This window comes from Pelodiscus sinensis, chromosome 6 (assembly GCF_052426305.1).
Source record: "Pelodiscus sinensis isolate ZL-2025 chromosome 6, ASM5242630v1, whole genome shotgun sequence".
NCBI classification, from domain to species: Eukaryota; Metazoa; Chordata; order Testudines; family Trionychidae; genus Pelodiscus; species Pelodiscus sinensis.
The window spans coordinates 60296213-60324098 of record NC_143057.1 but is presented as its reverse complement, the minus strand read 5'-3'; the positions used below and the strand labels follow the sequence as shown (position 1 = coordinate 60324098).

The 27886-nt window shown below is 42.2% G+C and overlaps 1 protein-coding gene across 2 annotated transcripts; it reads right to left on the bottom strand.

The window, feature by feature from the left end:
* Window positions 1-323: 323 nt before the first annotated feature.
* CCDC112 (coiled-coil domain containing 112) lies at window positions 324-27247 on the bottom strand. 2 transcript variants are annotated; one of them, XM_075931987.2, is made up of 10 exons: window positions 26828-27244; window positions 23408-23529; window positions 18296-18417; window positions 14665-14754; window positions 11806-11881; window positions 9778-10168; window positions 8512-8925; window positions 6743-6838; window positions 3024-3142; window positions 324-2449 (listed from the first exon to the last, which is right to left on the bottom strand). In XM_075931987.2, the coding sequence occupies exons 1-10, from the start codon at window positions 26861-26863 to the stop codon at window positions 2419-2421; spliced, it is 1497 nt and encodes a 498-aa protein (XP_075788102.1). In that variant the 5' UTR covers window positions 26864-27244; the 3' UTR covers window positions 324-2418. The 2 variants fall into 2 exon arrangements, 1 of the variants encoding a protein (XP_075788102.1); XR_016349891.1 differs by having other exon boundaries at window positions 2420-2449; window positions 3024-5091; window positions 26828-27247.
* Between the last annotated feature and the right edge of the window lie 639 nt (window positions 27248-27886).

The following is a 27886-nucleotide window of genomic DNA, read 5'->3' as shown; positions in this document are numbered from 1 at the left end:
TTCTTACCTCCAGACAAGGGTTGTCAAATTAAGAAAAGACCCCCAGCCTCATATGCATTGAAGATAGGACAGACAGACATCTCCATTAGTATACAAAATGGAGAACAGCATGTCCAAAGCATGAACCACACTGAACTATGGGATACCAAAAGCAGGAAAGCACTGCCTTGTGGGAAATCTCTGCTCCAGATTAAGGAACTCACGTCTGCAGACACCCAGATCAGTAATTATCAGATCCATTGTAGTAATAGATACTCTATTGATAGAAATGTAGCCGTGTTAGTCTGGTGTAGCTGAAACAAAATACGTACAGGACTATGTAGCACTTTAAAGACTAACAAGATGGTTTATTAGGTGATGCGCTTTCGTGGGCCAGACCCACTTCCTCAGATCAAATAGTGGGAGAAAACTGTCACAACCATATATACCAAAGGATACTCCAAAGCATCCCATGAAGTCAAGTCATGCAAATTTAAACAATTTTTCACGGTGAATACACGATAAAATCCCTCCAACACTGTTCTTCAAACTTGGAGGGCGGGGAGTATGGGGCTCAGCATACTGAAAATAAGATTGCCACAACAAAAAGAGAAATGTAGACCAAGTCCCTGAATTAGTCTGAAGAATTGCCAATTGTTGCACATGTAACAGTAGATGATGCATTTGATTTGATTACAAGGCATCTGCTACATCTATGCATGGACACTAGTATCAGAGGTTAGCCAATAATCATTTCTCGCTCTCCACTGAAATACACCAAATGAGAAGTTGGGCTGAAAGCGGCACACAGGAAGCCCGGAAAAAAATATTTAGGGTGTTCTTCTCTCTAGTCTTTAGGGAGGGTACTTGTTTCATTCTTCTGTCTTGCAGTCTGTGGTGGCATTATATTCTGCTCTGTCAAAGAAAGGCACTTTTCGTCTCTCAAACACTGATGTTGAGCTATTTCTAAATTGTTTTTCTGCTGTTGACCAGCTGCTGTCTTCACTGCTGCTCATTAAAGGAATCCTGCCAGTTTTAACCCCCTTTCTTCCTGTCCAACTATGCCATATCATCTCTTCTAATTTAGAGATATAGGTTCCAACCTCCATCCTTCTGTGAGAAATATAATGGAGCCCACTGATTTCAGTGGCACTGTACAGTAATTGTAACTGAATTTTGCCCTTATCTTAGTACAGAATGTTAATATAACACCATCATATGTACCTTTAGTGACTCACTGTTCCCATGTGCCCTCGAGCATATGTTGGAATTGTTTTTAAATGTTTTTATGCAATATGGAATATAATACACCCTAACAAGAACAACATATCAAATCTTCTTACGATGCAATATCTTGGGCATGGCTGACTTAAAGCTCCTTCCAAATTAATGGCCAGGATTCTAAAAGGAAGCTTATAAAAAGTACAACATATGATTTGCCATGGAAAATGGAAAGTCAAAAACTGATCATGATGGCACCATTGCAGCAGAAGGGAATGGGAGGCAAGGAAGTGATTTGAGCAATATTTTAAAAACGGAGTCTCTACAGTTATGAATCTAAGGTCATAAATAGGTACCTGAATAGCCTGATTCTTTTTTAAAGAACTGCTGAGCAATGGACAATTCCTGCTGTTTTCAATAGGAAACCAAAGAGTTAGTCCCAGGTTCAACATTAAACTAGCATTGAGGCTCAAGTCAAGTGACTAACCCTGTTCTTCAACTTCTCTTTCTATGAAATGGAGATACCACCTACCATCTGTAAGGCATTTTGAGATTCTTGGATGAAAGACACTATGCATAATGAAAATAGTATTACTAAAACAAGAACAAAATAAATATTTATTTTGCAAAATAGCAGTCCCTATCCAAGTCATATTGACACTAGTACAATAGTCTGCAGCACAGAATAGTCATTCTATTATCACTCATCTAATTGTGAAATATCTTATTTGTTCAAATATAAAAACACCAATATTTTAAAATAACTAATTGTGGAAATTATGGACACAGCAAATGTGGGAGAAAATATGAAGCAATTGCAACACAGCACATTTGTTCTTCAAAAATACTATTTCCTTCCATAGTTTCCCAAAATGACTAGATCATATATGATCTATAATCTAGAATAATGTACAAGAACAGTAATTTTAATATAACTGATTGTTGTTCCATGACATTATTTATAGTCATCTTTTTCTATTCTGTTATTTCATTTTCACATTTATGGAACTGTGGATGATATGCCAGTTATCAAACACATACCATAATGAATACGCTGCTAACACAACAAAAATTAAATGGTCAGAACCTGAAACCCATGTAATAATACACAATTAATATTCTTCACTGTATAAAAAAGTTTTCATAAAACTTTTAAGACTCGGTCATTTTATTTGTATGTAATTAATCTTCCAAAATAAAGTATATGCAGATGATCAGCTATAGCCCTTGTCTCCAGGTTGGGACAGCCCTATGAGAAAAAATAAGGATGAGTAGTTTGTAATAAAGTATCTTTATATATAAAAATAATTCCTATGAGACAACAGAGTGATGTCATCATGTCACTCTGTGCCCCACTGCCTCCTCTGCTCTCAGCTGCCCTGCCTCCTCCCTCCCTTCCCGGTGTCATGGGTCAGGAGTTGTGTGCCCTACCCTCTCGGGGGTGGGGGAGGCGGAGCTGGAAGCCCGCGCGCCCTCTGTCCTGCCTTAGGGGTCAGAGCAAGCTGCTCACCCTCCCACTTCACAGGCGGAGGGGCCAGGAGCCATAAGGCCTCCCCCCTCCCTACATCCCCAGCCCTGTCACACACACCCTTGTCTGAGGCTTTGCACCCTCAGCCTTTTCTCACACCCCTTTGGCCAAGACCCACACCTTTAGCCCCTTCACTCACCACTCAGGCGAGACCCCGCACCCCAAACTTGCTCCTGCGCCCTTTCCCCTGGCCAGACATCCTTCCCACAGAGAGAGGGGGGTTGGCAACCATAGCGAACAGGGGGCGCAGCTTCCTAGTATTTTAAAAATATATAAATGTGTGTCTTTTTCTTACCTGTGTGGAATATATGTAAGTGCCTGCACATCTGTTGATCCAATCTCTTTTGTGCGTTCCTCCCAACCCTTGGTAGGTTTGTACAGTCTGGATGGGTCCCTGGTTACATGAACTTCAACCTGTCAACAATATTATTATGCATGGGAGGTGGGGGGACTGAACAATCATGTAATTTAAAGTGTGACAATTGCCTTCCACTCCTGCTAAATGGGGAACAATTAAATGCCCTTTGACCACTGCATGCAATGTAGTTGTAGCCCTGTCTATTCCAGGATATTAGAAAGACAAGGTGAGTGAGAGTATCTTTTATTGGGCAAAATCACCCAACTTGTCCCTTTGCTTAGTGATAGCTGAACAATGGAAAAACTTAAGGAACTAGACCACATGACAGTGGCTGAGCCCTGCGGTCCAATGGGTTGGGAGGAGAGAGGTGGGTGTCCTGATAAACAATCTGAGGACAGGGAATTGATGGGATTGAAGCTGTATGTCTGTATGAGAGTAATGCACAGAGGTGAAAGTAAGCAGGTGCGCCCTGTGCGCAGTTCCAGCAAGACCTGGCTGAGCTGCAGCAAAAGCCAGCAAGGAGCTATTTAAAGAGCTAGCAAGGACCTGGGTTGCAATAGGACAGTACCTGTAAGAAATGTTAAGATACTTTTATTACTATTAATGCAGCAAGAAACAGGAGAGAAGCACAGATTAAACAGCAAGGAACTGAGCCAGAGGAGGATTTATAATGTGACAAGGAAAAAAAATGCTGAGTGTTTTGGGTTAAGTATTGGCTGGAAAAAGTCTTGGAACAGTGACCAAAGAAACCGTCTCCTGCTGCTTGATTCCTAATGCATTGAGGAAAACTGGATTTTAAATACATTCGTTGTCAATAAACAGGATTGCATCAAAAAAAAATACCTGGACTCCATTATCAATTTCCCCTAACAGAAGAAAATTTTTAACACATCAAATAGTCTAATAGCACCTTAAAGACTAACAAAACATATAGCTGGTATCATGAGCATTCATGGGCACAACCCATTTCTTCAGATGACAGGAGTGTTAAATGCTAGATTGCTGATAATGCGTTGGAGGGGTTTAAGTTGTAGACTGTAGGTGATAAGTGGAATTCTGTTGTTTTCTCTTTTGGACTTGTCTTAAAGTAGTTCATGTCCGAGTACTTTTTTGGCTCTGTCGATCTGTTTTTTCACTTCTCCAGGTGGGTATTTCAGTTTTAAGAATGTTCTATAAAGATCCTGTAGGTGTTTGTCTCTGTCTGTGGGATTGGAGCAAATCCGGTTGTATCTTAGGGCTTGGCTGTATACAATAAATTGAGAAATGTGTATGGGTTGGAAGCTAGAGGCACGAAGGTAAGTGTAGCGGTCGGTAGGTTTCCAGTATAGGGTGGTGGAAATTTGTCCATCATTTAATTGTACTGTAGTGTCAAGGAAGTGGATTTCTCACGTGGACTGATCCAGGCTGAGGTTGATGGTGGGGTGGAAGTTGTTGAAATCCCTGTGAAATTCTTCAAGAGTCTCTTTCCCGTGGGTCCATATGATGGAGGTGTCATCGATGTAGCATAAGTAGAGTAAGGTGTTAGGAAGTGAGAGCTGAGGAAACGTTGTTCAAGGTCAGCCATAAAGATGTTGGCATATTGTGATGCCATGCGGGTGCCCAGGGCTGTGTTGCTGACTTGAAAATACAAATTGTCTCCGAACTGGAAGTAGTTGTAGGTGAGGACAAAGTTGCAGAGCTCTGTAACTAGGTGTGCAGTGTTGTCATTGGGGACAGTGTTCCTGTAATCCGTCTTCATGTGGAATGTTGGTGTAAAGAGCTTCTGTGGCCAGGGTGGTATTTTCAGGTAGAATACTGATGTTTTGTAGTTTCCTCAGGAAGTCAGTGGTGTCGCGAAGGTAGCTAGGAGTGCTGGTAGCATGTCATCTGAAGAAGTGGGTTGTGCCCTGTAGCCAGACAGCCCGCCCCCATCACATCCATCTTATTTGCCTCTCTGAAGCATACAGGGCAGAGAAGGAGCAGTAAAATCAGCATAGTCTATGCTGGCTCATCTGATCCTGAGAAGCTGAAAAAAACCCAGATATGTGGAGAGAGAGCGATTAAGTCAATAAGCTGGCCTCGAGGCTGCGAGAACGGACCCGGCTGGCACCCATGTTGATTCGAACACACACAGTCCCAGGAAGAGGAATTTCCCACTGAGAAAAGAATCCCCAGTAATCCCAATTTAGTTATCTCTCTTACAAGTGTAAATTAAGTTCACAACTCCTTTGTAAGAACTGGTCTCACAAAAGACAGACCAGCCCCATTTGGCATGACAGACAAGAAAGAGAAATACGTGACCCCATGAGTATAAAAGATAGGTCCAGCACACACTCACTTTGAGTGTCATTCTACCCTCTACCTGCTGGTCGGGTTAGGTGTTTGACCTCCCGAGGTTCTATGGGGACGCCCACCTCGTATGTTCGTCTTTCCTAGGAATTGAGGGACCGGCCCTGGCCTGACATGCTGGAGTCGAGAGGCACAGAAGGGGGTAAAAATTGTACCTGGATGTGGTCCTCTGTCCTAAGTATACACATAGAAAGAGTAAGCTGTTACTTGGTACCATTATTTCTATTTTTCTATCTTTATCTTCTTTGTAACCATTTTTAAGATCTATATTTTGCTAGTAGTTAAGAAATAGAACAATAGCCATTGCAACCATATGATTTATAAGCTTCTTCAAATAAACCTGTAACTGTTTAAGTTTTAACCTGACTCCTTCAGTTGCTGTAATAGAACCAAGCACAATTTAAAAGAACTTCAGCCGGTCTTAAGGGACAGATATAGGGAGCCCTGACCGTCGGCTGACATGCCAATGAAAGCTCATGATACCATCTACATGTTTTGTTAGTCTTTAATGTGCTACTAGATTATTTGTTGTTTTTTAAGTTTTTCCTGTGGCAGACTAACTTGGCTACCCCTCTGCAGCAGAAAAAATTTGTAAGACCCTGATTACTGGCTTACAATAGGAAAAAACAGTACCTTTGAATTTGTTACAAGAAATAATTACACTGGCTAGATCAATAGCATAAGAAAAGTAAGAGTGTGCCTGTATGATAGTCCCTCCAAGAGATGCAATAAGTCTCATTAGTGTCAAGAGCCTTTGGTACACATGGAGTTCACTGATTATAAAAGTTTGTGCAGGAAAAAGGTGCAGGATTGACTACTCTGAAGACTAACATCCACTGTAAATTCACAGAATGAGCAGCAACTACTGGATGCTCAACCTTTGTGAAAAATAGTCAAATTATTTTAAGTGCCTAAATAAGGACTCAGGTGCCTAATTTTAGGCATCTGTAATTAACAATTTTTGGGCCTTGGTACATTTGTGTTTTGCTATATTTATCCACTTTTAAACCAAAAAAGATAGCTATTTAAGCACATTTGAAAAGAAAAATAAGTGTGTTGTTCTTTTTAACAAAAATTATGCCCTTTTTCCATTGTAAAAGAAGAAAAGAAAACTTTCCATTCTGACGTGGGTTGCTTGTTATTTTGCAATGACAAAAAATTGTCAGATGTAAAAGGTCAAGATACTTGGATAGGAAAAATACTTGTCTTTTAGAAAAAGGCAGCTGAAAAATAGAATAAAGCTATTTAAAAAAAATTAATTACAAGCATGAAAATATACTAAATCAGATTATAATAAGAAAAACTGATACATTCAGTAAATGTGTTACCTTTTCCCTTAACTTTGCCAGTCTCCTTTCTTTTTCTTTTTTTTCCTCTTCTTTTGTCTGCTTTTCTAGAATCTTTAGTTCAAGTTTATGAAGATCCTGGAAGATACATAATGGATGAAATAGAGAGTATTTTTGGGAATTAGAAAAAATGCTATTGCACCAATAGGTGTTTTTTTATATGTTCAGAAAATTTTTTGAATGCTTTAGAAACCAAATGTTTCCTAGAATTCATACTGGTTAAGAACTGATGTGACCATTCAATCATCTAGGTCGGACCGCTATATAATATTTCACCTAGATACCACTCTGGGGAAACCAATTACTGCAGTTACGACTAAAGCATTTCAGTTGTCTGGACTCTGAACTGTGCGCACCACAGAGTAGATGGGGGGAAAAAAACACCTACACAATTAAATTACACTGACCAGTTTCTAAAGGTTACCTTTTTTCGAAACAAACCCTTATACTGTACTGCTATATATTTGCAAGATTCAATTTCCATTTTTGAAACAAACAGTAATTTAAGAAAATATTGGCAATGGATAGTTCCCCCACCTAGACCCCAAGCCAGGAAAATACTCAAGCATATACTTAATTTTAAACTGTTAGTCCACTGAGGCCAATAGGAGTACTCTGGTACTTTAATACGTGCTCAAAATCTTATTAAACTGTGACACTAAGGAAAAACACCAGAACATTACTTTAGTAAACTCAGGAGCGGTGCCCCCATGCTCACTAGGCTCACCAACCCATCTCTGGGGGTGGGCAGACCCAGCTTTCCCCCCTCCTGGCTGTTGGGCAGGGCTGGGGCAAGGCCAGCCCTGGCTCTCCCGCCTTCCTCCCTCCCCTGCAAGCTGTACTTCAATTTGATCCCCGCCTTCATTCCTACACTCACCATCCTGCCTAACTCCTTCCCCTTCATTATCCTGCCTATCCCTCTCCTTTCATCCCTACCTCTATCTCCATTTCTATACCCATCCATCCTTCCTAACCCCTCTCCACCCCCACAATGTCTGTCCCCCTGCCTCCATTCCTATATCCTCATCCCTATCATCCCCCCTTATCACACCACACATCCCCATATATCCCCCTTCCTCCCTCCCTACATACACCCTGTCCCCTCCCACAAATTCATCGAGCTGCATGCCCTTCCCCCCCAAGAGCAGCATAGCTGTCCAGGGAGCCCGGAGTGCAGAGTTGCCACTCTGGAGAACTGGGGAAGCGGCCAGGGTAAAGACCTGCTCAGCTCGCAGCAGGCCCAGGAGAGCACGGCCCCAAAGCATTGTGGCTGGGCTGGGCTGCACAGAGCAAAGCGGCACGGCAGGCACATGGGCCAGACAGGAGGACCCTGCTCCAAAAGGCGTGCAGGGATGGAGCTACTCCCACCCCATTTCACAGAACAGTCAAGTGGTCAGGGCTCCTGGGGCACAGAGTGACGTGATGCCGTCACTCTATTGTCCTGCAGGAAAAGTTTTTATAGCTTGTGAATCTAACAATAGTTCTTACAGGTGAAATAACCAGGGCTCGACAATCTATTGAATCTACTCGCCCAGGGTGAGTAGATTTCAGCCCAGCGCCCCGATTACGGGCGGCGAGCGCATGCGCAGTGCGGGGCTGGTGAGTGGCTTTCGCCGCGGTTCGTCAACACCTGGAAATAACTGTTATTGATAATTCACTCCCCGGTCTTCCACACATTCTAATGCTACATCTACTCTGTACCTTACATCTGGGAGATCTGAAACTCATGAATGAGGGATGGGACTACTCACTCGCTCTTGAAACTTAGAAATTTCTTCTGCAGCAATTCTCTTCCTCTCTTCTCTTTCAGCATCCTCTCTCTTCTCCTTTTCAAGTCTTTGTTGAGCTTTCTGTTCCTCCTTTTGCTGAATGTGCTTTTCTAAGAGTAGCTTCAGTTGGAAATGGCGCCGACGATCCTTCTGCTGCCTTTTTTCTTTCTCTTCTTCCTCTTTCAATCTAGATGCTTGTTTCCTTGCAAATTCTATTTCTTTATGTCTTTTCCATGCTTCAATTGCTGCTTGTTGCTTTTTCCTTTCCGCCTCTGCTTTCTGCTTTTGAGCTGCTTCTTGTTGAAGATTTTCTCTCTTCATTTCCTTTGACTTCTGATTTTCCTTGAAAATTTCTTGCTTTTCTTGTTGCTTCTTCAATTTCCATTTTTGAATAGACTGCACGAGAACAGTAAGAAAAAATTCTTGTACCTCTTAAAATAAGTTTAGACATGTAAAATTTTATATTATTTCCAAGGGAGAGAATCACTGGACAGAACTGTGTGATCTAAGGGCAAGGAATCCTAGAGGGCAGGAATCCAAAGTAGCAATTCTATCTCTGACATCTCTTTTTACCTTTGTAGGAAGCTTACTATCTCTTAGTTTCTTCACATGTAAAATGGAAATAACTATTTATCTACCTATCTCACAGCTGTGTTTGAAGATTAATATCTATAATAACTGGAATGTATAAAGCTTCATGGCATTCACATTACTGCTTTAAAAAAAAAAAATCAGTGTTTGTGCCAGTTTATCTATTGCCATGAAGAGACCCAGGTCCAATACCCCCCTCAAAATTTCTAATTTTCTGAACCAATGGATCAAGATATATTGCAAATGTTCTAGTCTTTGCCACCAGCCACTCCCCACCCTCGCACACAATGTCTGTCTCGTCTATTTAGACTGTAAACTCTTCAAGGCCAAGACTGTCTACTACTCCATACAACATTTAGTAGAATGAGGCCCCATTCACGGTTGGTTCTTAGGTACTACTACAATAAGATTAATAATTGTAATAAGTTCAGCTACTGCCCCAGGCACTGCAACATGTGCTTAGAGAATCATTTGCTGATCATTCTTGCTGAACACCGCCAGCAGAGTGACATTTTTAAAGAGTACATGTTTTAAGAAAAAAGCTATATCTGCCATCACAGCTAGAAGTGGACGGAAGAGGGTAAAAAGCAGGTGTGGCTTTTAAGAAATACATTTGTTTAAAATACAAACATACTTTGTATCTGAAAACTCTCATACCTCTTTTTTTCTTTCCTCTAAAATCATAAATTCTTGATACCATGTTCCATGCTGTTGAATATCTTCTTTTGTTCTTCCAGAGAGATACTCAAGGGCTTCTTCTATATAAACAGATTTTCCTTTATGTTTTGTCCATGCTTTCAAGAACTGTTGATGATCATAATCATCCCAGCCTCCTTGTCGTCCTCCTGTTTGCTGAAGGAACCTTTCAAATTCTACTACTTCTTTAGGTAGATGATTTTGCAGTGTTTTGTCCACTGGAACTTTGCCTGAGAGCAAATTGAAAACTCTTTCTCTGGTTGAACTATGTAGTGCCCACGTGTCAATTTTCTTCTCTAAGGCTCTGAGCTCATTAGTAGTACTCTTTTCCTCCTTCATAAGATCTTCATATCTAAAATTTTAAAAAATAAACTGAATTTTAAACAAAAGATCAGAAAATACCCATGAGTTCACTTGAAACAGTGATTATTCAATTCCCAGACAAAAATCTACATTAAAAGGGGGCTAAAGTTGAGATTATGGATCACTAATTTAGGGTAAACAAAATTAGAGTAGAATCTCAGAGTTACAAGTGGAGTGGAGGTCGTTCACAACTCTGAACAAAACATTATGGTTGTTCTTCAAAAGTTTATAATTGAACATTGACTTAATACAGCTTTGAAATTTCACTATGCAGAAGAAAAATTCTACTTTTTATTTTAGTAGTTTACATTTAACACAGTACTTGTACAGTACAGTGAAACTGTTATCTGGCACTCTGTTAACCAGAAAACTTTGTTAACCAGCATTGCCTCCAGCCACAATATTGTCACATCTTCAAGCGCAAAGGCCTGGCTTGGTTTACCATGATTGGCTTAAAAAATTTTTTTTTAAGAAGTACTAATCATCTTTAACTCAAAATAGAAATGTGAGACCAACTGCCTCACACTACAAAACTACTAATATTAAAAACTTGAGTTTTACTATTATTGTCCATTGGTTTTTCCTAGGTTGATGGGACCCTCAGATAACTGGAATTTTTAGATAACTGGAATGCCCTAATCCCTGAGCGTGCTAGATAGCACCGATTTTACTGTATTTGCTTTTTTTGGCAGGAGACTTGGGGGAGGGCATCTCTTCCGCTATCTGATTGTGTACATCTGAGTCCAAAGATTCCAAATGAGGTATGTGGTTGACTGCTCAGCTTGTAACTCTGGTGTTTATAGCTCTGAGGTTCTCCTGTACAGAAATTTTGTATTTGGAGGTTTTAGAAACTCCATCTTTGGAGATTTTTAAGAGCAGATTAGAAAAACACCTGTCAGGCACTGTCTTCTAGAAGATGGTGCTTGATCCTGTCATGAGTACAGATTACTAGACTTGATAGCCTCTTGAGATTCCTTCCAGGTCTATAATTTTATGATTTATCCCCAAATTAAGAGTTATAAACCCAAAGAAATCAGAGTTAAAGTTACTCTTAAAAGAAATATAAACAAAAATGCACGGTTAAAGCAAGCAAACAAACACAATCCTTACTTGTATTAATACCACTGGGACAGAAGAGAAAGAAAAAAAGAAAGAAATGTGCCTTTAAAAATCAGTTTAATCTAACCTAGCCTAGAGATGTGATAGCGTGGGCTCATCAGCTAACCTTCAGGTTACACGCAGGGCCCCTGCTTTGCTGCTGCCACCTCTCTCATGTGTAAATGTATAACCACTGAAAAATTTTAACAGTTACATGTTTCCAAAACAAACAAACGAACAAAAAACAGTACCACCTACCCTCATTTTAACATCCCTTCCACTACACTGGAATGCCTTTATCATACTCATAGGGTTATTGCATGATACTACTACAGATAATCTAGTCTTAATAGTTTGCTTTGAATATATATTTACTTAAAAGATTTATTACAGAAAAAAGAAAATAAAGAAACAGGATGGAAAAAAGACAGAAAGAGTGATTTATACCATACATTTAAATTAAGTTTTATTTTGGTTTTGTGCAACTGATACAGTTATCTCAAAACTATAAAACGTTCAGAAACATACATTAGTCGTTGTTCTTCTTTAAAACAATGTATTACATTTTCAACTTCTTCCATCATTTCTTTGAGCTTTTCAACAACTACAAAAACCAGAAAGAGGCACAGATATCACTTTCCCTATAGAAGAATACATCTTTTATATGCTAGACACAAGAAAATATGACATTTCTTAATAAACTGACTTGAAGAACAAAGGTGTATAATAAAGCAAGCAATTACTACTTAAAACATATACATCCCAAATAGCCTCTATTTCATACATCCCTAATGGGCAAAATAAGTTTTTACTAAATTAGTAACAAATTACAGTTATATGTACAATCGCATTTCCTGAAATCAAACTATACTATAATAATAAATTACTGATGATACCAAGGGAATTCTTTATTTGTATTATTATTCTATTCTGAGTGAGACTCCTTGCAGGTATACAGGTCTGTCTGCATTCTTCCCATTGCAAAGAAAGTGTGATTTTAAACTGATTTAGTTAACTCAGTAGAAACCCTTATGTGGACACACTTTTTTTAGAGTAAGAAGGGCTCATTCCGGATTATCTTTAAATTATTTCCAACCTAAGAACTAGTTCTCTTATATTACACCGCCAATGTGCATCAGTCTTGATTTGGAGAGAGCATCTCTTGGGGCAAGAGTGTTAGGCTTTGTCCAATAAGAAAACTATATGACAGTATTTCTTCACACAATACACAGTCAACCTGTGGAACTCTGCCAGAGAGTGCTATGAAGGCCATGATTGTAAATAGAGTTCAGAAAAGAACTAGAAACATTAATGGAGCATAGATCCATCAATAGCTATTAACAAGGATTGGCAGGAACACAAACATGATCTGAAGTGTCCTAAAAAGGGATAGAGAATAAGACAGTGAATATCTTATAGCCTCTACATAAATCCATGGTATGCCCATACCTTGAATACTGTATACAGATGTGGTTGCCTCATCTCAAAAAATATATTGGCATTAGAACAGGTTCAGAAAAGGACAACAACATGATTAGGGGTTTGGAATGGGTTCCATATGAAGAGAAATTAAAGCAACTGGGACTTTTCAGCTTAGAAAAGAGGAGACTAAGGGGAGATATGATAGAGGTCCATAAAAACCAAGATTGGTGTGGAAAAAGTGAATAAGGAAAAATTATTTACTTATTCCCATAACACAAAAACTAGGGGTCACCAAATGAAATTAGTAGGTAGCAGGTTTAAAACAAACAAAAGAAAGTTTTTCTTCATGCAGTGCACAGTCAACCTGTGGAACTCCTTGCCAGAGGAGGTTGTGAAGGCCAGGACTTTAAGAGGGTTCAAAAAAGAACTAGATAAGTTCATGGAGGTTAGGTCCATCAATGGCTATGAGCCAGGATGGGTAGGAATGGTATCCCTAGCCTATGTTTGTTAGAGGCTGGAAATGGATGACGGGAGAGGGATCACTTGATGTTTGCCTGTTCTGTTCACTCCCTCTGGGGCTTCTGGCATTGGCCACTGTTAGAAGACAGGATACTGGGCTTGGCTCTACGTGGCCGAGGCTCAGACACGCTTTTCCAGGCCCACCACAACATGAGGTGGGCAGGTCTTGCACCATGGCCACTTCCCCAGCTCTCCAGATCAGCCACTCTCGGCTCCCTGGGCTCACCATGGAGTAAAGCTGCCCTAAGAGGCTTGTGCGCAAAGGCTGGGCTGGGGAGCAGGCTGTGGCTCCTGCTGCCGTGCCCAAGGCTGTGCTGACAAGCTCAATGGTGTTCCTGGGGCGGAGGGGCAGAGCACACAGCTCAACAAATTTGTGGGAGGGAGCAGGGTGTGTGTAGGGAGGGAGGAAGAGGGAAAGAGTGTATGTGGGGATGGGCAGTGCAGTAAAGGAGGATGGTGAGAGTGATATAGGAATGGAGGCAGGGGGATGGGCAGTGTGAGTGGGCAGAGGGGTATTAGTTAGGGAAGGATGAGGTGTCTGAATGGAGAAAGGAAGTAGAGGGTAGGGATTGGCAGTGTGCTGTGGGGAGCTGTTAGGGAGGATAGTAAGTGCAGGAATGGAGGCAGGGGGATCAAATTGCAGTACACATTGTGGGAGGAGAGAGGGAGAGACCTGCCTGATGGTGGGGGAGGGAGAGCTGGGGCTGGCCTGGCCTCAGCCCTGCCAATGGTTGGGGGAGGGAGGAAAGGGGAGAGGCTCGAGCTGCCACACCTTAGCATGGCCCTCCTAAGTGGCCGGGGGAGAGCCAGGGCTGCCTACCTCCAAAGACAAGGGGATGGCGAGCGAAGTGAGCTGAGAGCACCGCCCCTAGTTTTTCTTCAATCCTTGGCATCCCTTTTGACAGTTTAGCAGAGAAGCCAAGGTAGAAGCAGACATTTTCAGACACAATCTTGAGCTGATGACAGGTCTTGGTCTCTAATCTGGACTACATTTGAAATGGTAAGAGCTCTGATTACCAGTGTCCCAAGTGTTTCAATTTATCCCCCAAGCATGTTTTATTCATTATCAACAGACTATTCCGGTTTATATCAGTACAGATGGCCCTTGATCTTTATGGCCCTTGCTCAATTTCCTCAGACATCAGATAGAAGAGAGGTGTACAAATATATCTAAGTCTCAAAAATATATTCATTCCACTTAACATTGCAGTAAAATTCAAGCAAAAGAGCAGACTTCAGCTCAGAAGGTACCCCACTCCCAACAGAGTCCCAGGACAGTGCCTTTCCTGACACTCCCTTCCAAGATTCACAGAAGAAGAGTCAGTTTGGAGAAAGGACATCCATATCTTGCACTGATAGCACAATCTTTCCTGCAACACAATTATTCAAGAAAATTAAACTTTTTCCTATAAAAGGCAAGTATTTCAGACTCCAAAAACAACTTACATTCTGGTGTAGGCTTCACATCTTTCAATTGTCGCTGAAGTCTCTTAACATTATTGTGTATTTTTGCTAGTTGTTGCTGGATTTTAGCTTCTGTGGAAAAAAATAAGTTAATTAATCAGGTTAAAAGTTTAATTGTACATCAAATTGAAATGTCTTTCTCTTACCCACAAACCACTAAATCATGCACCCCAACATCTCTGGTCTGGCTACCTTTCATGTCTTCTCTGATACCCTTCCATTCCAACAATAATTCCGCAAAATTCCAATAATGATACCCCCTTTCATCATCTTCTCACTGAAGCAGATCCATCCACTCTTTCATGCTGACCTTTGTACTTGGAACATCAATTCTGACTCTGCTTGAATAGCCTCCTCCCTTGACTCATTCAAATCCCTTCTACTCACTTCTGTCACAAGGCCTATAATATGTGGAGGGCAGATAGATATCCTTAAAAAGCAAAACAGCACCATCAAAATGTGTATTAACTTTATATTGATACCTTCTTTCCCTTTTTCTGCTTTGTTTATTTAGACTTTTACATGCTCAACGAAGAGGGAGAAACAATAACAGGAAACTTGGAAATGGAAGAGGTGATTAAGGATTCCTTTGTTTGGGTTTTCATCAAGAAGATTGATGGTGACAATGCCTAACACAGTGAATGTAGTGGAAATGGGGTAGGTTTACAAGTTAAAATAAAAAAAGAACAAGTTAAAAATTACTTAGAAAAGTTAGGTGTCTGCAAGTCACCAGGGCCTGATGAAATTTATCCTAGAATACTCAAGGAGCTGATGGCTAAAGGCTCAGATACCTCCTTTATCTTCTTTGAAAAGTCATGGCAGTCAGGAGAGAGTCCAGAAACTGGAAAAGGGCAAATATAGTGCACATCTATAAAAAAGAAAATAAGAACAACCAAAGAAACTACAGACCAGTCAGTTTAACTCGTGTGCCAGGGAAGATAGCGGAGCAAGTAATTAAGGAATTCATCTGCAAACATTTGGAAGATAATAAGGTGACAGGTAACAGCCAGCATGGATTTGTAAAGAACAAATCATGTCAAACCAATCTGATAGCTTTCTTTGATAGAATAAGAAGTCTTGTGGATAAGGGAAAAGCGGTGGACATGTTATACCTAAAATTGAGTAAAGCATTTGATAACAGTCTCGCATGACCTTTCTATCAATAAGCTAGGCAAATACAACTTAGATGGAGCTTCTATAAGGTTATCCAGCCAGTTATGTACCCACCTTTCTCAAAGAGTAGTTATTAATGGTTCACAATCCTGCTAGAAGGGCATAACAAGTGGGGTTCCACAGGGGTCTATTTTATGACCAGTTCTGTTCAATATCTTCATCAACAATTTAGATATTGCCATAGAGAGTACGCTTATTAAATTTGCAGATGATACCAAGATGGGAGGGGTCACAACTACTTTGGAGGATAGGGTCAAAATTCAAAATGATCTGGACAAACTGGAGAAATGGTCTGAGGTAAGTAGGATGAAGTTTAATAAGGACAAATGCAAAGTACTCCACTTAGGAAGGAACAATCAGTTTCACACATACAGAACCGGAAGCAACTGTCTAAAGAGTACTGCAGGGATATACGGGTCATATTGGACCACAAGCTCAATATGAGTCAACAGTGTGACTTGCAAAAAAAGCAAACATTCTGGGATGCATTAACAAGAGTGTTGTGAGCAAGACACAAGAAGTCATTCTTCTGCTCTACTCTGAGTTGATTAGGCCTCAGTTGGAGTACTGTGTCCAGTTCTGGGCACCACATTTCAAGAAAGATGTGAGAAATTGGAGAAGGTCCAGAGAAGTGCAACAAAAAAGATTAAAGGTCTAGAAAACATGATCTATGAAGGAAGACTGAAAGAATCGGGCTTGTTTAGTTCAGAAAAGAGAAGACTGAGAGGGGACATGATAGCTGTTTTTAAGTATTTAAAAGGATGGATGTTACAAGGAGGGAGAAAAATTGTTCTCCTTGGCCTCCGATGATAGGACAAGAAACAATGGGCTTAAATTGCTGCAAGGGAAGTTTATGTTGGACATTAGGAAAAACTTCTTAGCTGTCAGGGTTGTTAAATATTAGAAGAAGTTGCCTAGGGAGGTTGTGGAATCTCCATCGCTGGAGATATTTTAGAGCAAGTTGGATAAGCATCTATCAGGGCTGATTTAGACAGTGCCTGATCCTACAGCGAATGCAGGGAACTGAACTTGACCTCTCAAAGTCCCTTCCAGTTCTAGTATTCTATGATTTGATGTTGAGTCACCTTAGTTTGTATGCTCTTCAAAATCTGTATCAGGTCTACTACTTATTTTGTGAGGCACTTAGCACATCTCTAAATTATTTTTTGCACTCCCAAACATAGCATTTTCAAGTCCCAGTGATGGTGTCATGATGATGAGGGTTAGCCAGCAGCCTGGGGATTAAGAGGTTAACTACACCAGCTGGAGTGGCCAGTAGGAATGTAGGTGGGACTTTCAAACTGGGACAAAGGAATGTGACTTTTTGTCCTCTTTGGTCTCTCAGGGTGAGTCCTCTGAAGCTACAGGGAGGGACAAGCATGTCTCTCTCTCTCCAAGAAACAATTCTTCACTTTCTGTAAGTAGGGTAAAGTTTAGTTAATTTCGTTAGGCTTTATTGTTTTAAGGTTTGGGTATGGGATCTGATATCTGGCACTGCTTAAGAGATGTTTGGCTTTTCTTTTTAACTAAGTTCTAGCCCATGGTGTAATTCCTCCATGAGTATATTTTGTTATCTTTCCATCTGATCCTTATGCTTGCAACAGGAATATTGTTGTAATAATAAAAGTTTTCTCTTTTCTTTTTATTAAGCTGGCATTGGTTACGTGTGTGTCCTGATTTTTATAACAGGGGTGAGATTTCCCAAATGATCTTTCCCCTAATCTCGTTATTAATATTTGGGTGGTGGCAGCAGAAGTTTTATTCCCAAAATCTAGGTTTTTAAGATTTTGGGGGGAAGTTTTATACCAAAGCCTGGTAGATAAGGCTTTGGGGTACACTTGCTGGCCCCCACTTCTGCATTTGTCATGCCAGAGTGGGGAAGGAGCCATGACAGATGGTGTCACCTTCCTGGAACGGCACAGTAGGTCTTTTCTGAATATTGAGTGTGCTACCCTCTATTTCAAGAGCATTCAAAGTGTGAACCAACTTCTGCATTCCATCCTGCAACCAACATACCTTCTTATGATGTCATCTACGCTTCCCAGACCTGAAATACATAAGCGGACATTTCAGTGACTGGATTCTGTAGGACCAACTTCCAATACTTCAAGCTCCTGAAATCCAGACACTGAAATATTCAAAAAGATCTACTTCTTTTTAAGTGATCAGTGTGGGAGATACTGAAAATCCTTGATTATTTTGTGGTGTGGTATAAGTTTATTGTACTTTAACTAAGCAACATTAAATCTTGATGCGTTTAGGTTAATACTTCTTAATTCTTTCATAATACTGTTCTTTTTATAGTGCACTCTCTCTTCTGAACAGTACATACAGTAGCAAAAATATTTTCACAGACCAGTACAAGAATTTGCTTTTTTCTATTAGCAAATAAACCAATTAAGTAAGTGAGTGTGGACAAGGAAAGGAACAAATATCCTACTTTCAGCTTTCCTGTTGTTGGTCATTTTATGTTCCATTTCTTCCAATCTGCTGTACTCCACCCTGAAATCACTCTTCTTGCTGTACAGATGGCCATTTTTGTCTTTTTCTATATTCGCAAGTCTGAGAAAAAATATTGCTTGGCTTTGAAATCACATTTTAAAAATCACCTGAAAATTAATTTAAAATATAAATGTACACTCATTATGACTTAGAAACTATTTAACTCTGAGTAGCGGTCTTTATTTTTGATTAAGAAAGTTAGTTTCAGTAAATGCTACACACAAGTGCATCTTTACAGAATTTACAAACTGAGCTTTAGGTCCGGGAATATTAATTAAAATAGCTGATATTAATTTATCATGCAACTAATGTTTTATCACTTAGAACGATAAGATTTGAAAGATCTGGAAGGATTAGATTTGTATTGGCAACTGTAAAAAAGGGGGAGAAAAAAAATCAGAAAAAATCCTTTGCAAAAGATTTATTCTTAGTGCAGGCTACACTGTAAGTCTGACAGAAGTAGTGAGAAACCACACTCAGCAAAGTACAATTCTGCTCTTCCCTTCAACAGACCATGGTGAATGGTGATTTTATATCTAATGGGTTTGGAGTCCTTCACATCCTTTAGAACAGTCTCACATTCTCCCTCCATTTATAAACTACCTTCTTTACACTCAAGATTCTGTGAGCCTTATAGACTACTAGAAGACTTAACAGGCATTGCTTGGGTCCTTTAAGGGCAAGAGGCTGGTGGTGTGGGGGGTACAGGAGTCAAGAAGGGGATAGGAGTGCACAAGTCAGGGCAGGTGGATGGGAGGGGCAGGGGGCTCAGGCTAGGGAGATGGCCCTGTAGGTTCTGGCCCCTTCCAGCCCCTCCTGGGAGGTGGGGCAGGGATGCTGTGCCCGTATCTGGCTGCCATCTTCTCCACGGGTTGGGGGGATGGGAAGACTCATGGACAGACACACAAAAGTCTAATATATATATAGATGTATTGTTAGATGCAACTTTCTTCCTCGGCAGTAGTGTAATACTAATTTTAGTGGAGGTATACTAAAACTGGGGACATATGTGGTTCCATGCCACTCCCAGGCACCACTCCCAGCTGCTATGGGAAAAGCCTTAGGGAAGCACATCGCTGCACTGCCTTCCCCCAGCTAGGGGGAGAGGAATGGCAGCACACAAAGTTACTTCCTCCTCTGTACCATGGGGTGGTCCCAGGTTAGGAACACCTGGAATATGGAGATTCAAGTGTACTTCTGAGTTTTTTTTGCCTCTGCTGCTACCTGGTTGTATACTTCCACTTCCAAATGACATATGTTGTTGATTGGTCAATTTTTAACTCGGGTGTCTGTAACTCTTGAGGTGCTACTGTACTTCACTTAGGCAGGAACAATCATTTGCACATATACAAAATGGGGAATGACTACCTAGGAAGGAGTACTGCAGAAGGGAATCTTGAGGTCATAGTGATTCACCAGCTAAATATGGGGCAACAATGCAACACTGTTGCATAGCAGCTCTCGGATGGGAGATCACACCCACTTTCAGGTACCCTTTGGATTGGGACCCTCCCACTGGTTAAAATACCATGAAATTCCAGATGTAACTGAAAACACAAAACTGACTCCTTAAAAAACTCTCTCACTGTTAAATTGATCAAAATGGAACATGAATTTGGTAGGGCCCTATACTATGATTCTATGTGTAGAAATAAGATCTGAAAATGTGTTTAGAAAGTAAGGCTTAAATCACTCCATCCTAGACAAAGGAATGTGATCCCATCTGCTTGTAAGTGTCTCTAGTGTCAACTGAGGAAGGAGACACAATGCAAGTATATGTACAGGCAGTCCCCGACTTACGCGGATCCGACTTACGTCGGATCCGCACTTGCGAACGGGGCTTTCTCGCCCCGGAGGTCGAGGTAGCGGATTGCTACCTGCGAGCTCTGGGGCGAGAAAGCCCCGTTCGTAAGCTGCTCCGGTGCCCCTGGTCTGCTGGAGACCGTCTCCAGCAGACCAGGGGCACCGGGCGGGTTCCCGCGCTTCTGAGGCTTTGCCAGAGCAAAGCCTCGGAAGCGCGGGAACCGCTGCTGCTGCCGCTTGAGACCCGGTGCCTGTGGTCTGCTGGGGACCGTCCCCAGCAGACCACAGGCACCGGGACCCAAGCGGCAGCAGCGGGCGGGTTCCCGCGCTTCTGAGGCTTTGCCAGAGCAAAGCCTCAGAGGCGCGGCACCCCGCTGCCGCTGCTGCTCTGCTCCCCGTGTCCCTGGTCTGCTGGGGGGGGGGGCGCGGATAGTGTGCCCCCCTCCCCCCCCAGCAGACCAGGCTTTTGTTTTGGACCCTGGAGCAGAGCAGCTGGGGCGCTGCGGATTGGTCCTGCAGCACCCGCTCTGGGCACTACTGGACCAACCCGGCAGCATCCCAGCTGCTCTGCCCCAGTTCCTGATTCAGCCGCTGCTGGTTAGTTTCAGCAGTGGCTGAATCAGGACGCCTGGGGCAGAGCAGCTGGGGTGCTGCTGGGTTGGTCCAGTAGCGCCGAGGGGTGCTACTGGAGCAACCCAGCAGCACCCAAGTTGCTCTGCCTCAGGCGTCCCCAAGTCAGCCACTGCTGAAACTGGCCAGCGCTGACTACAGGAAGCCTGAGGCAGAGTTGCTCTGCCCCAGGCTTCCTGGAATCAGCGCTCATCAGTTTCAGCAGCAGCTGACTTGGGGAAGCTTGGGGTTCTTAAGCTGAATCTGTATGTAAGTCAGAACTGGCTGAATCTGGACGCCAGTTCCGACTTACATACAGATTCAACTTAAGAACAAACCTACAGTCCCTATCTCGTACGTAACCCGGGGACTGCCTGTATATGAAAGCAAAGTCATCAAACTACCAGTGGGAAAGTATGAAAGATACCTGTGTGTCCACACCCTACCTTGTAATAAATCATTGCACAAAATATGCCTTCTGAAGTATCATTTTGAAATTCATAATTTGTTGGTCATAATTACTATTCAAGTGAAATATGAAACTGTAAACTCTAGAACCACAAAGTTACAAATACCTTGGGAATGGAGGCTATTCATAACTCTGAACAAATCATTACGGTTGTTCTTTCAAAAATTTACAACTGAATACTAACTTAATTATGCAGAAGAAAAATGCTGCTTTAAGCACAGCAACAATTTTCTTATCTTGTAATTTTTTAACCCTCCCATTTTTAGTAGTCTCAGAGGGGTAGTCATGTTAGTTTGTAACTGAAAAAAAATTAAAAACAACAACCTTAGAGACTAACAAAAAATGTACATGGTATGATGAGATTTCATGGGCACAACCCAGTTCTGAAGAAGTGGGTTGTGTCCATGAAAGCTCATGATACCATTTTTTTAGTAGTTTATCTTTAATACAGTTCTGTATTTGCATATTTTTTTCTCTGCTGCTGAATACTTACAGTTCCAAATGAGGTGTGTGGTTGACAGATCAATTCATACCTCTAGTGTTCTTAACTCTGATGTTCTACTGTATAAAATTCCACTGAATGGTATTATTAACTGGGGATGTCAACATGTAGCCAACTACACGATTAACTGATAAGCCAGGGCTTATTGGTTAATCTTGTCAACTACACGCATTGCCCCCCTCCTTGCTGCCTCTGTATAAGAGGCTGATCCACAGCAGCAGCCCCTGTCCGCAGGTTGTCTGAGCTCCCCACAGACAGAGGCTGGACCGCAGCGGCAGCCCCTATCTGCAGGGAGCTCAAGCTCCCTGCAGACAGAGGCTGCTCCGGCATCCCACACAGCAGCCTCTGTCTGCAGTGAGGCTGGGTCTGGCACAAACAGAGGCTGGTCTATGGCAGCAGCCCCTGTCCACAGCGGGTCCCAGCTGCTGCAACCCTGCACGCTGCCTCTGTATCAGTGGGAGTGGCAGGCAGCCGGTCTGCGCAAGGAGCTGTTTTTTAAACTGCTTCCCCTTGTGTACCAGCTCCCGCCTGCCACCCCACGCTTCTGCCTCTCATAGAGGTTCCCCAGGAATGGGGCTGCAGTTACATAACTATTAAATTATATGATATCTAACATCTCTATTATTAACACATGTTCCTAAACTGAGATTAGCAAACATGTTTGTCTCATACAAAGGACTGTATGCTCTGCTTAATTTGCATTTATGCAATGAACAGAGTTATCAAGCAGGAAGGGAATATAAAGGAAGTTCAAAAGTGAGAAAAAGCAGCAGGGAACATCCTTTCCCATACACACGCTATCTCCTGAAGGTTAGCTAGAAACTTTTTCAAGAGGAGACTATAAAACTATAAAAAGGAGAGATAAACACCCTGAGGATATGTCTATACAGCAGGGCTAAAGTCAAATTAAGCAACGCAACTTCAGGTACATCAACTGCATAGCTTAAATCAAAATAGCTTAAATCACCTTTAGGCACTGTCTACACAGCCAGAAGTCGAAGGAAAAGCACTCTTCCTTTGACTTCTCTTACTCCTCGTGAAATGAGGGTTACCATGAGTTGGAGTAAGAAGTCCTCCAGCTTGACATTATTTTGAAATAAAGGCTTTTCGTGTAGATACGCACTATGTTATTTCAGAATAACAGTAGTTAACTGCTGTGTAGACATACCCTTAAAGACCCTCTTTTTCTCTACCTGCCCTTCACATTCATTCACCTATGTTTCCTCTAATCTTTTCCATCCATGCACAGAATAAACATTTATGTGCACCATGAATTAAAACACAAAACCTAGCTGTGGGTGCTCTGCTAATCAGCTGGGTGGCATCTGAATCTCTCCAGAGAGGCTGCACAAGTGCACATCTTATAGGGAACATTGCTGTATATAAAAAGATACCTCTGAGGAACTCGGGAACTGGAGTTCACTGATGTACAGTTTGGACTGGCAGAGTCCTGAAGAGTTTGCTGGAAAGGCAAACAAGCTAGTGTATCCATGACCTGACACACAGATTAGCAGTAGCAAAGCTCTCACTTGCTGGGATTAAGAGGAGAACACAGAGCTCACAGTTCTAGAATCCCTGTTGATCACCACTACTTCCGTACTAATCGTAAAATTACCTTAAAACCTGTCACCCACAGAATGTGTTCATAGCGCTATTCTTTAACTTACTGATTTTTTAGTTTTTCTGCTGTTCTTATGAATTCAACTTTCTTAGCTTGATCAGCTTTTATCTTCCAGTTCTGAAATTGAAAGTGCTGACCGGAATTTGGAGTACTGAAACAGTAGTCACTCTGTACAAAACACAAAAGAAGGCATTCTTTATTAAAATAAATTAGTTTTGTATTTTTAAAACACTCATTCGTTCTCAGTAACATGGTAAAGGAAAACACATACTGTGCATGTACTTTACCACTGTGTTATTTCAGTTTTACACTAGTGTATACCATTGTAAAGCTAGAATAATGCAGTGGTGAAATGGGAATTTTATTTGTAATATTATTTTAAAAAGAAAAATAGTACAATGTTATAGCACTACAATTAACAGTAGTTGCCGGTCATAGGAACCGTCACTCTGGATCAGACCCGTCAGCCATCTAATATCCTTTCTGACAGTGACCAGTACCAGATGTGTCAGCATAAAATGCAAGAACCTTGTAGTACACAAATGAGGAATAATCTCCCTTCACATGTCTCTTCTTGGTCTTATTCCTACAATCATTCGGAATTGGCTTAAATGCTGAAACACGAGGTTTAATATCCCATCTATGTGATAACCCAGGATAATCTCGATAGTAATGTAGCATACAAATTTGCAATCCTCACTCACAGCCTACAAACAGGCTGATAACAGACAGTTGATGTGCTAAAACCACTGTTAATCTTGAGGCCAGCAGCACTGTCTCATTTCTTGGTACCCTCTCCCATTTCCACTTATTGTCTCTTGTTTTACACTTAAACTGTTTGGGGAGGGGACTACCTTTGTTCTGTGTTTGTGCAGCACTTAGCACAATAGGGTCTTGGTCCATAATTGAGGCTCCTAAGCGCTATTGCAATATTAATAAAAAATAACATTAAGAAACACTGATGAGCGTAGTCCCATTTAAGTTAATAGACAACTTGACTAAGATACACTAACTTAGAAAAAGGGCTAGAGTGATAAGGGTCCTTAGCTCTTACATAGTACATAGTACTGTTCTTATTAGTCTTTAAAGTGCTACACAGTCCTGTTTTTTTGTTTCGGCTAAACCAGACTAACACGGCTACATTTCTATCACTATTCTAAGATCAGGGACTGAATAATCATTTCCCCCCTAAGATTAAATCTACCTAATATCAACATAAGGTACCTGATAACAAGTATTAGGCGTTCTCCATAAGAAAAGTCAACCTTAAAGTCAATGACTTCTCAATGGGAAGATGAGAAGAATCAAACCCCCATGACCACTGCAACTGGAAGAAAACAGAATATCTGGCTGGGGACTTACATGTCATATAGAGAATACATGTCTTCCCTGCTATAAAGGTGAATTAATTTGACTGCTCCAGCTAAAGACTATTTATTGGAGCACCTGAACTAGCATCACATCGTTAGACATGCCCCTCATTTTGTCTGTTAGAATTGCTACTTTTTCCCTTATTGGACAAATACAAAGTGGAAAAAAATGGAAATAATTAGATGTGTGCAAACAGACTGATTACTTGTTTTGCTTGCAATATTTCACCTCCATTTCCTTCACTGGTATTTTCTGTATTTAGAGTGCAATTATCTTGGAGTAGGAATGCCATCCTTATATTGATCTCTAAAGTGATTACTGAGTTCTTGGTATTATACAAATAAGTATGAGTAACAAACATTATATGCTGAAATGAAACATAAGCATAGGATGATAAAGCATCATCACTAGCTGAAGACAATATTAAAATAAATTCAGCTCCTTGCCCACTACCACTATATAACCATGTTTAAAGCATCCATGTTCAAGTAAAACATGGATGCTTTAAACATCCTAAATGCTAACACATTCTGTAATCAAAGTGGATAACAGGAGTTGACCAACCAGTATGTACAGGGTCAAACTATGACATAACTGGATTTTTAAAGACTAGATTTTTCAAAGCATTTTCTCTGTCTAATTACACTCAGCTTTGTTTTTAATCATTTTAAAATGTAGTTTAAACAGATCAAAGAGGCCACTGTTCAGAAACTATTGAAAATGACATCATGAAGTATCACACTGATGATATCTCCATAACTGAATATCAAATTTGCTCAGTTTGGAAGACCATGAGATTGTATGGGAGTCACAAAGGGCACAATTTAATCAGCAGTACAATTATTACTGTGATCATGCTCAAGAAGAACCCAGCTTGATTTTTATTCATCATACCACATTTAGTCACTCAGCAACCACCAAGATTCTAGGCTCCGTAGAGTTAAAAATCTATATAAAAACAGCCATATTGGGACAGACCAAAGGTCCATCTAGCCCAGTATACTGTCTTCTGACAGTGGCCAATGCCAGATGCCCCAGAGCGAATGAACAGAAATCAGTAATCATTAAATGATCCCTTTCCTGTCATCCATTTCCAGCCTCTGACAAAGAGAGCCTAGGGACATCATTCCTACCCATTCTGGCTAATAAGTATTGATGGACCATTTATGCATATGCTTACTGGGCAGTTGAGTAGTGGCTCTCCTAGTGGCCTGTAGCAGGGCAGGCAAAGCTGCAGCTGGCAGCTCTGGTACATTTCAAGGAGAGTTGCAGGAGGGAACCTGCTTGAACAGGCACCTAAGCAGTCCCCACTCAAGCGGGTTCCCAGCTGTGCCTCTCCCCTTGAAAGGTACAAGAGCCATGGGCAAAGGCTGGGTGCAGAAGGAGAGCAAGTGCTCCCCCGCCCCATCACTAATCAAGTAGACAATGGAAATTCCATCGATTAGTTGATTAATCAAAATTTCACATCCCTAGCGAGGACTCAGGCAGAAGGTGCAGGCCTCCCTCCCCCCACGGCCAGTCAGTCCCCAGTACCACCCAGAAGGCTCGACACAAGGCCGAGGCTCCGGCGCGGATTTAAAGGGCGAGGCAGCGAGGAGGCTCGGTTTGCCCCCCGTGGGTGGGAGGGCCGGACTAGCAGCGTCGTGAACAGGGGGGTAATGAAGAGACACGGCGGGAAAGCCCCAGCGCAGACTGAACTGGCCCAGCTGCAGCGTTGCCCTCACCCGCTGCCTCCCAGGCTGCTGACGCGACACGGGGGGGGGGGGGGGGGGGCGAGGCCCGGGCTTTTCACAGCCCGATGCGCGCGGGCGGGACACAAGGGAAAGGCGCAGAGGAGCCGCGCAGTGACGTGGGGGGCCGCGAGCGGGGCAGCGGCCGGTAAGCCACGAGCTCCCTGACGTCACAGAACGTCCGCTGCCAGCCCTGACCGCGGCGCGGCCCAGCCTCGAGGGGCGGCAGCGGGCGCGGGGACACGCCACGGGCTGCAGCAGCTTTTGTCTCTGGCAGCCACAGGGCCCGGCCGCAGCCTCCCGGCCTGGGCCGCAACACAGTCCCTGCCGCGGGGCGGGAACGGCGCTGCCGGCCTGGCCGTTACCTGCTGTTGCCCGGACGCGGTTGCCACGGCCGCCATCTTGGAGGCCAGCGATTTCCCGCTTCCGGCTCCGGGTCGCTCGCAGGATTCAGGGAGAGGGGCGGGGCTGAGGCTAAGCTCCGCCCATACCGCCCGCGCGGTGGAACCACCTACTGCCTGCGGCCGCTTCCCGCCATCGCCCCCTGGTGCCTCCGCTTCTCGCCGCGAGGCTCCTGTCGCACGCGTGTGCCGGGCTCACGGGGACCCGGGTGTTTGAGATGCGGCCCAGTACAAGCCCAGCGCAGGCTGCAGAGGGGCTGTTTGAGAAGAGTCAAATTATTTCACCCCTTTCGTCTGCACTTGTAGATGCTTTTACCCAACCGGGGCGACTGCACTTTTCGCACCAGTCTTGCAGAATGTCAGAGCCTCGGCATGAGGGTAGTAATGAATTGAGCTAATGATTTAAGCCGGTGTTAACCACCAGATACTGCCCTCCCATGAGTAAGGACCAGAGACCAGCTCTTAACTAGCAAGAAGCTATGTTAACATCCTGCGTGAAATTTACAAATGTGTAAAGTTGAATCACTTAATGTACAGCGAGTTTTAGTGAAAAGGTTTGCACAGAAAGGATTCTGCAATAATTGTGTAGATATACATACAGGTTTTTTCCAGTTGACACAGCTTATATTTTTCACAGGTCAGATGTAGTTCAGAAAGAGGAACGAATCTATTTTTTACTTCAGCTACAGCTTAGTTGTTTGTACATTCCCCTCCTCTTCCCCCCTTGCAATAATTTACCATAGGGAAATGTTCTTATAGTTAACCATCTGAGTCAGAGCTGCCATCAGATTATGGCACGATGTGTCAAGCACGATTAGTGCTCACGATGTGGAAGAAAAATGTACTTTTGCATAAATCTCTGCAGATAACAGTGCGGGTTATATTTTTTCTATCTGTTATTCAACTGCTATTGATCGAATGCTATTTGTGGTCATAGTGATCATGCTGTTGTCTCTGATTAACCTGCTTGCATCAGATAAGTATTTACTCCATGGAATTTTTAGACACTGAAATAAAGGTTTG

What these genes read in the sequence shown, in the direction of transcription:
- CCDC112 (XM_075931987.2), bottom strand. Translation starts at nt 26,863, where the DNA reads ATGGCGGCCGTGGCAACCGCGTCCGGGCAACAGCAG. An exon ending in CAACAACAGGAAAGCTGAAA is followed by an intron (nt 14,755 to 18,295) that starts GTAGGATATTTG and finishes TTTTTTCCACAG; the next exon opens with AAGCTAAAATCCAGCAACAA. An exon ending in TGTGAAGCCTACACCAGAAT is followed by an intron (nt 11,882 to 14,664) that starts GTAAGTTGTTTT and finishes TGGTTTTTGTAG; the next exon opens with TTGTTGAAAAGCTCAAAGAA.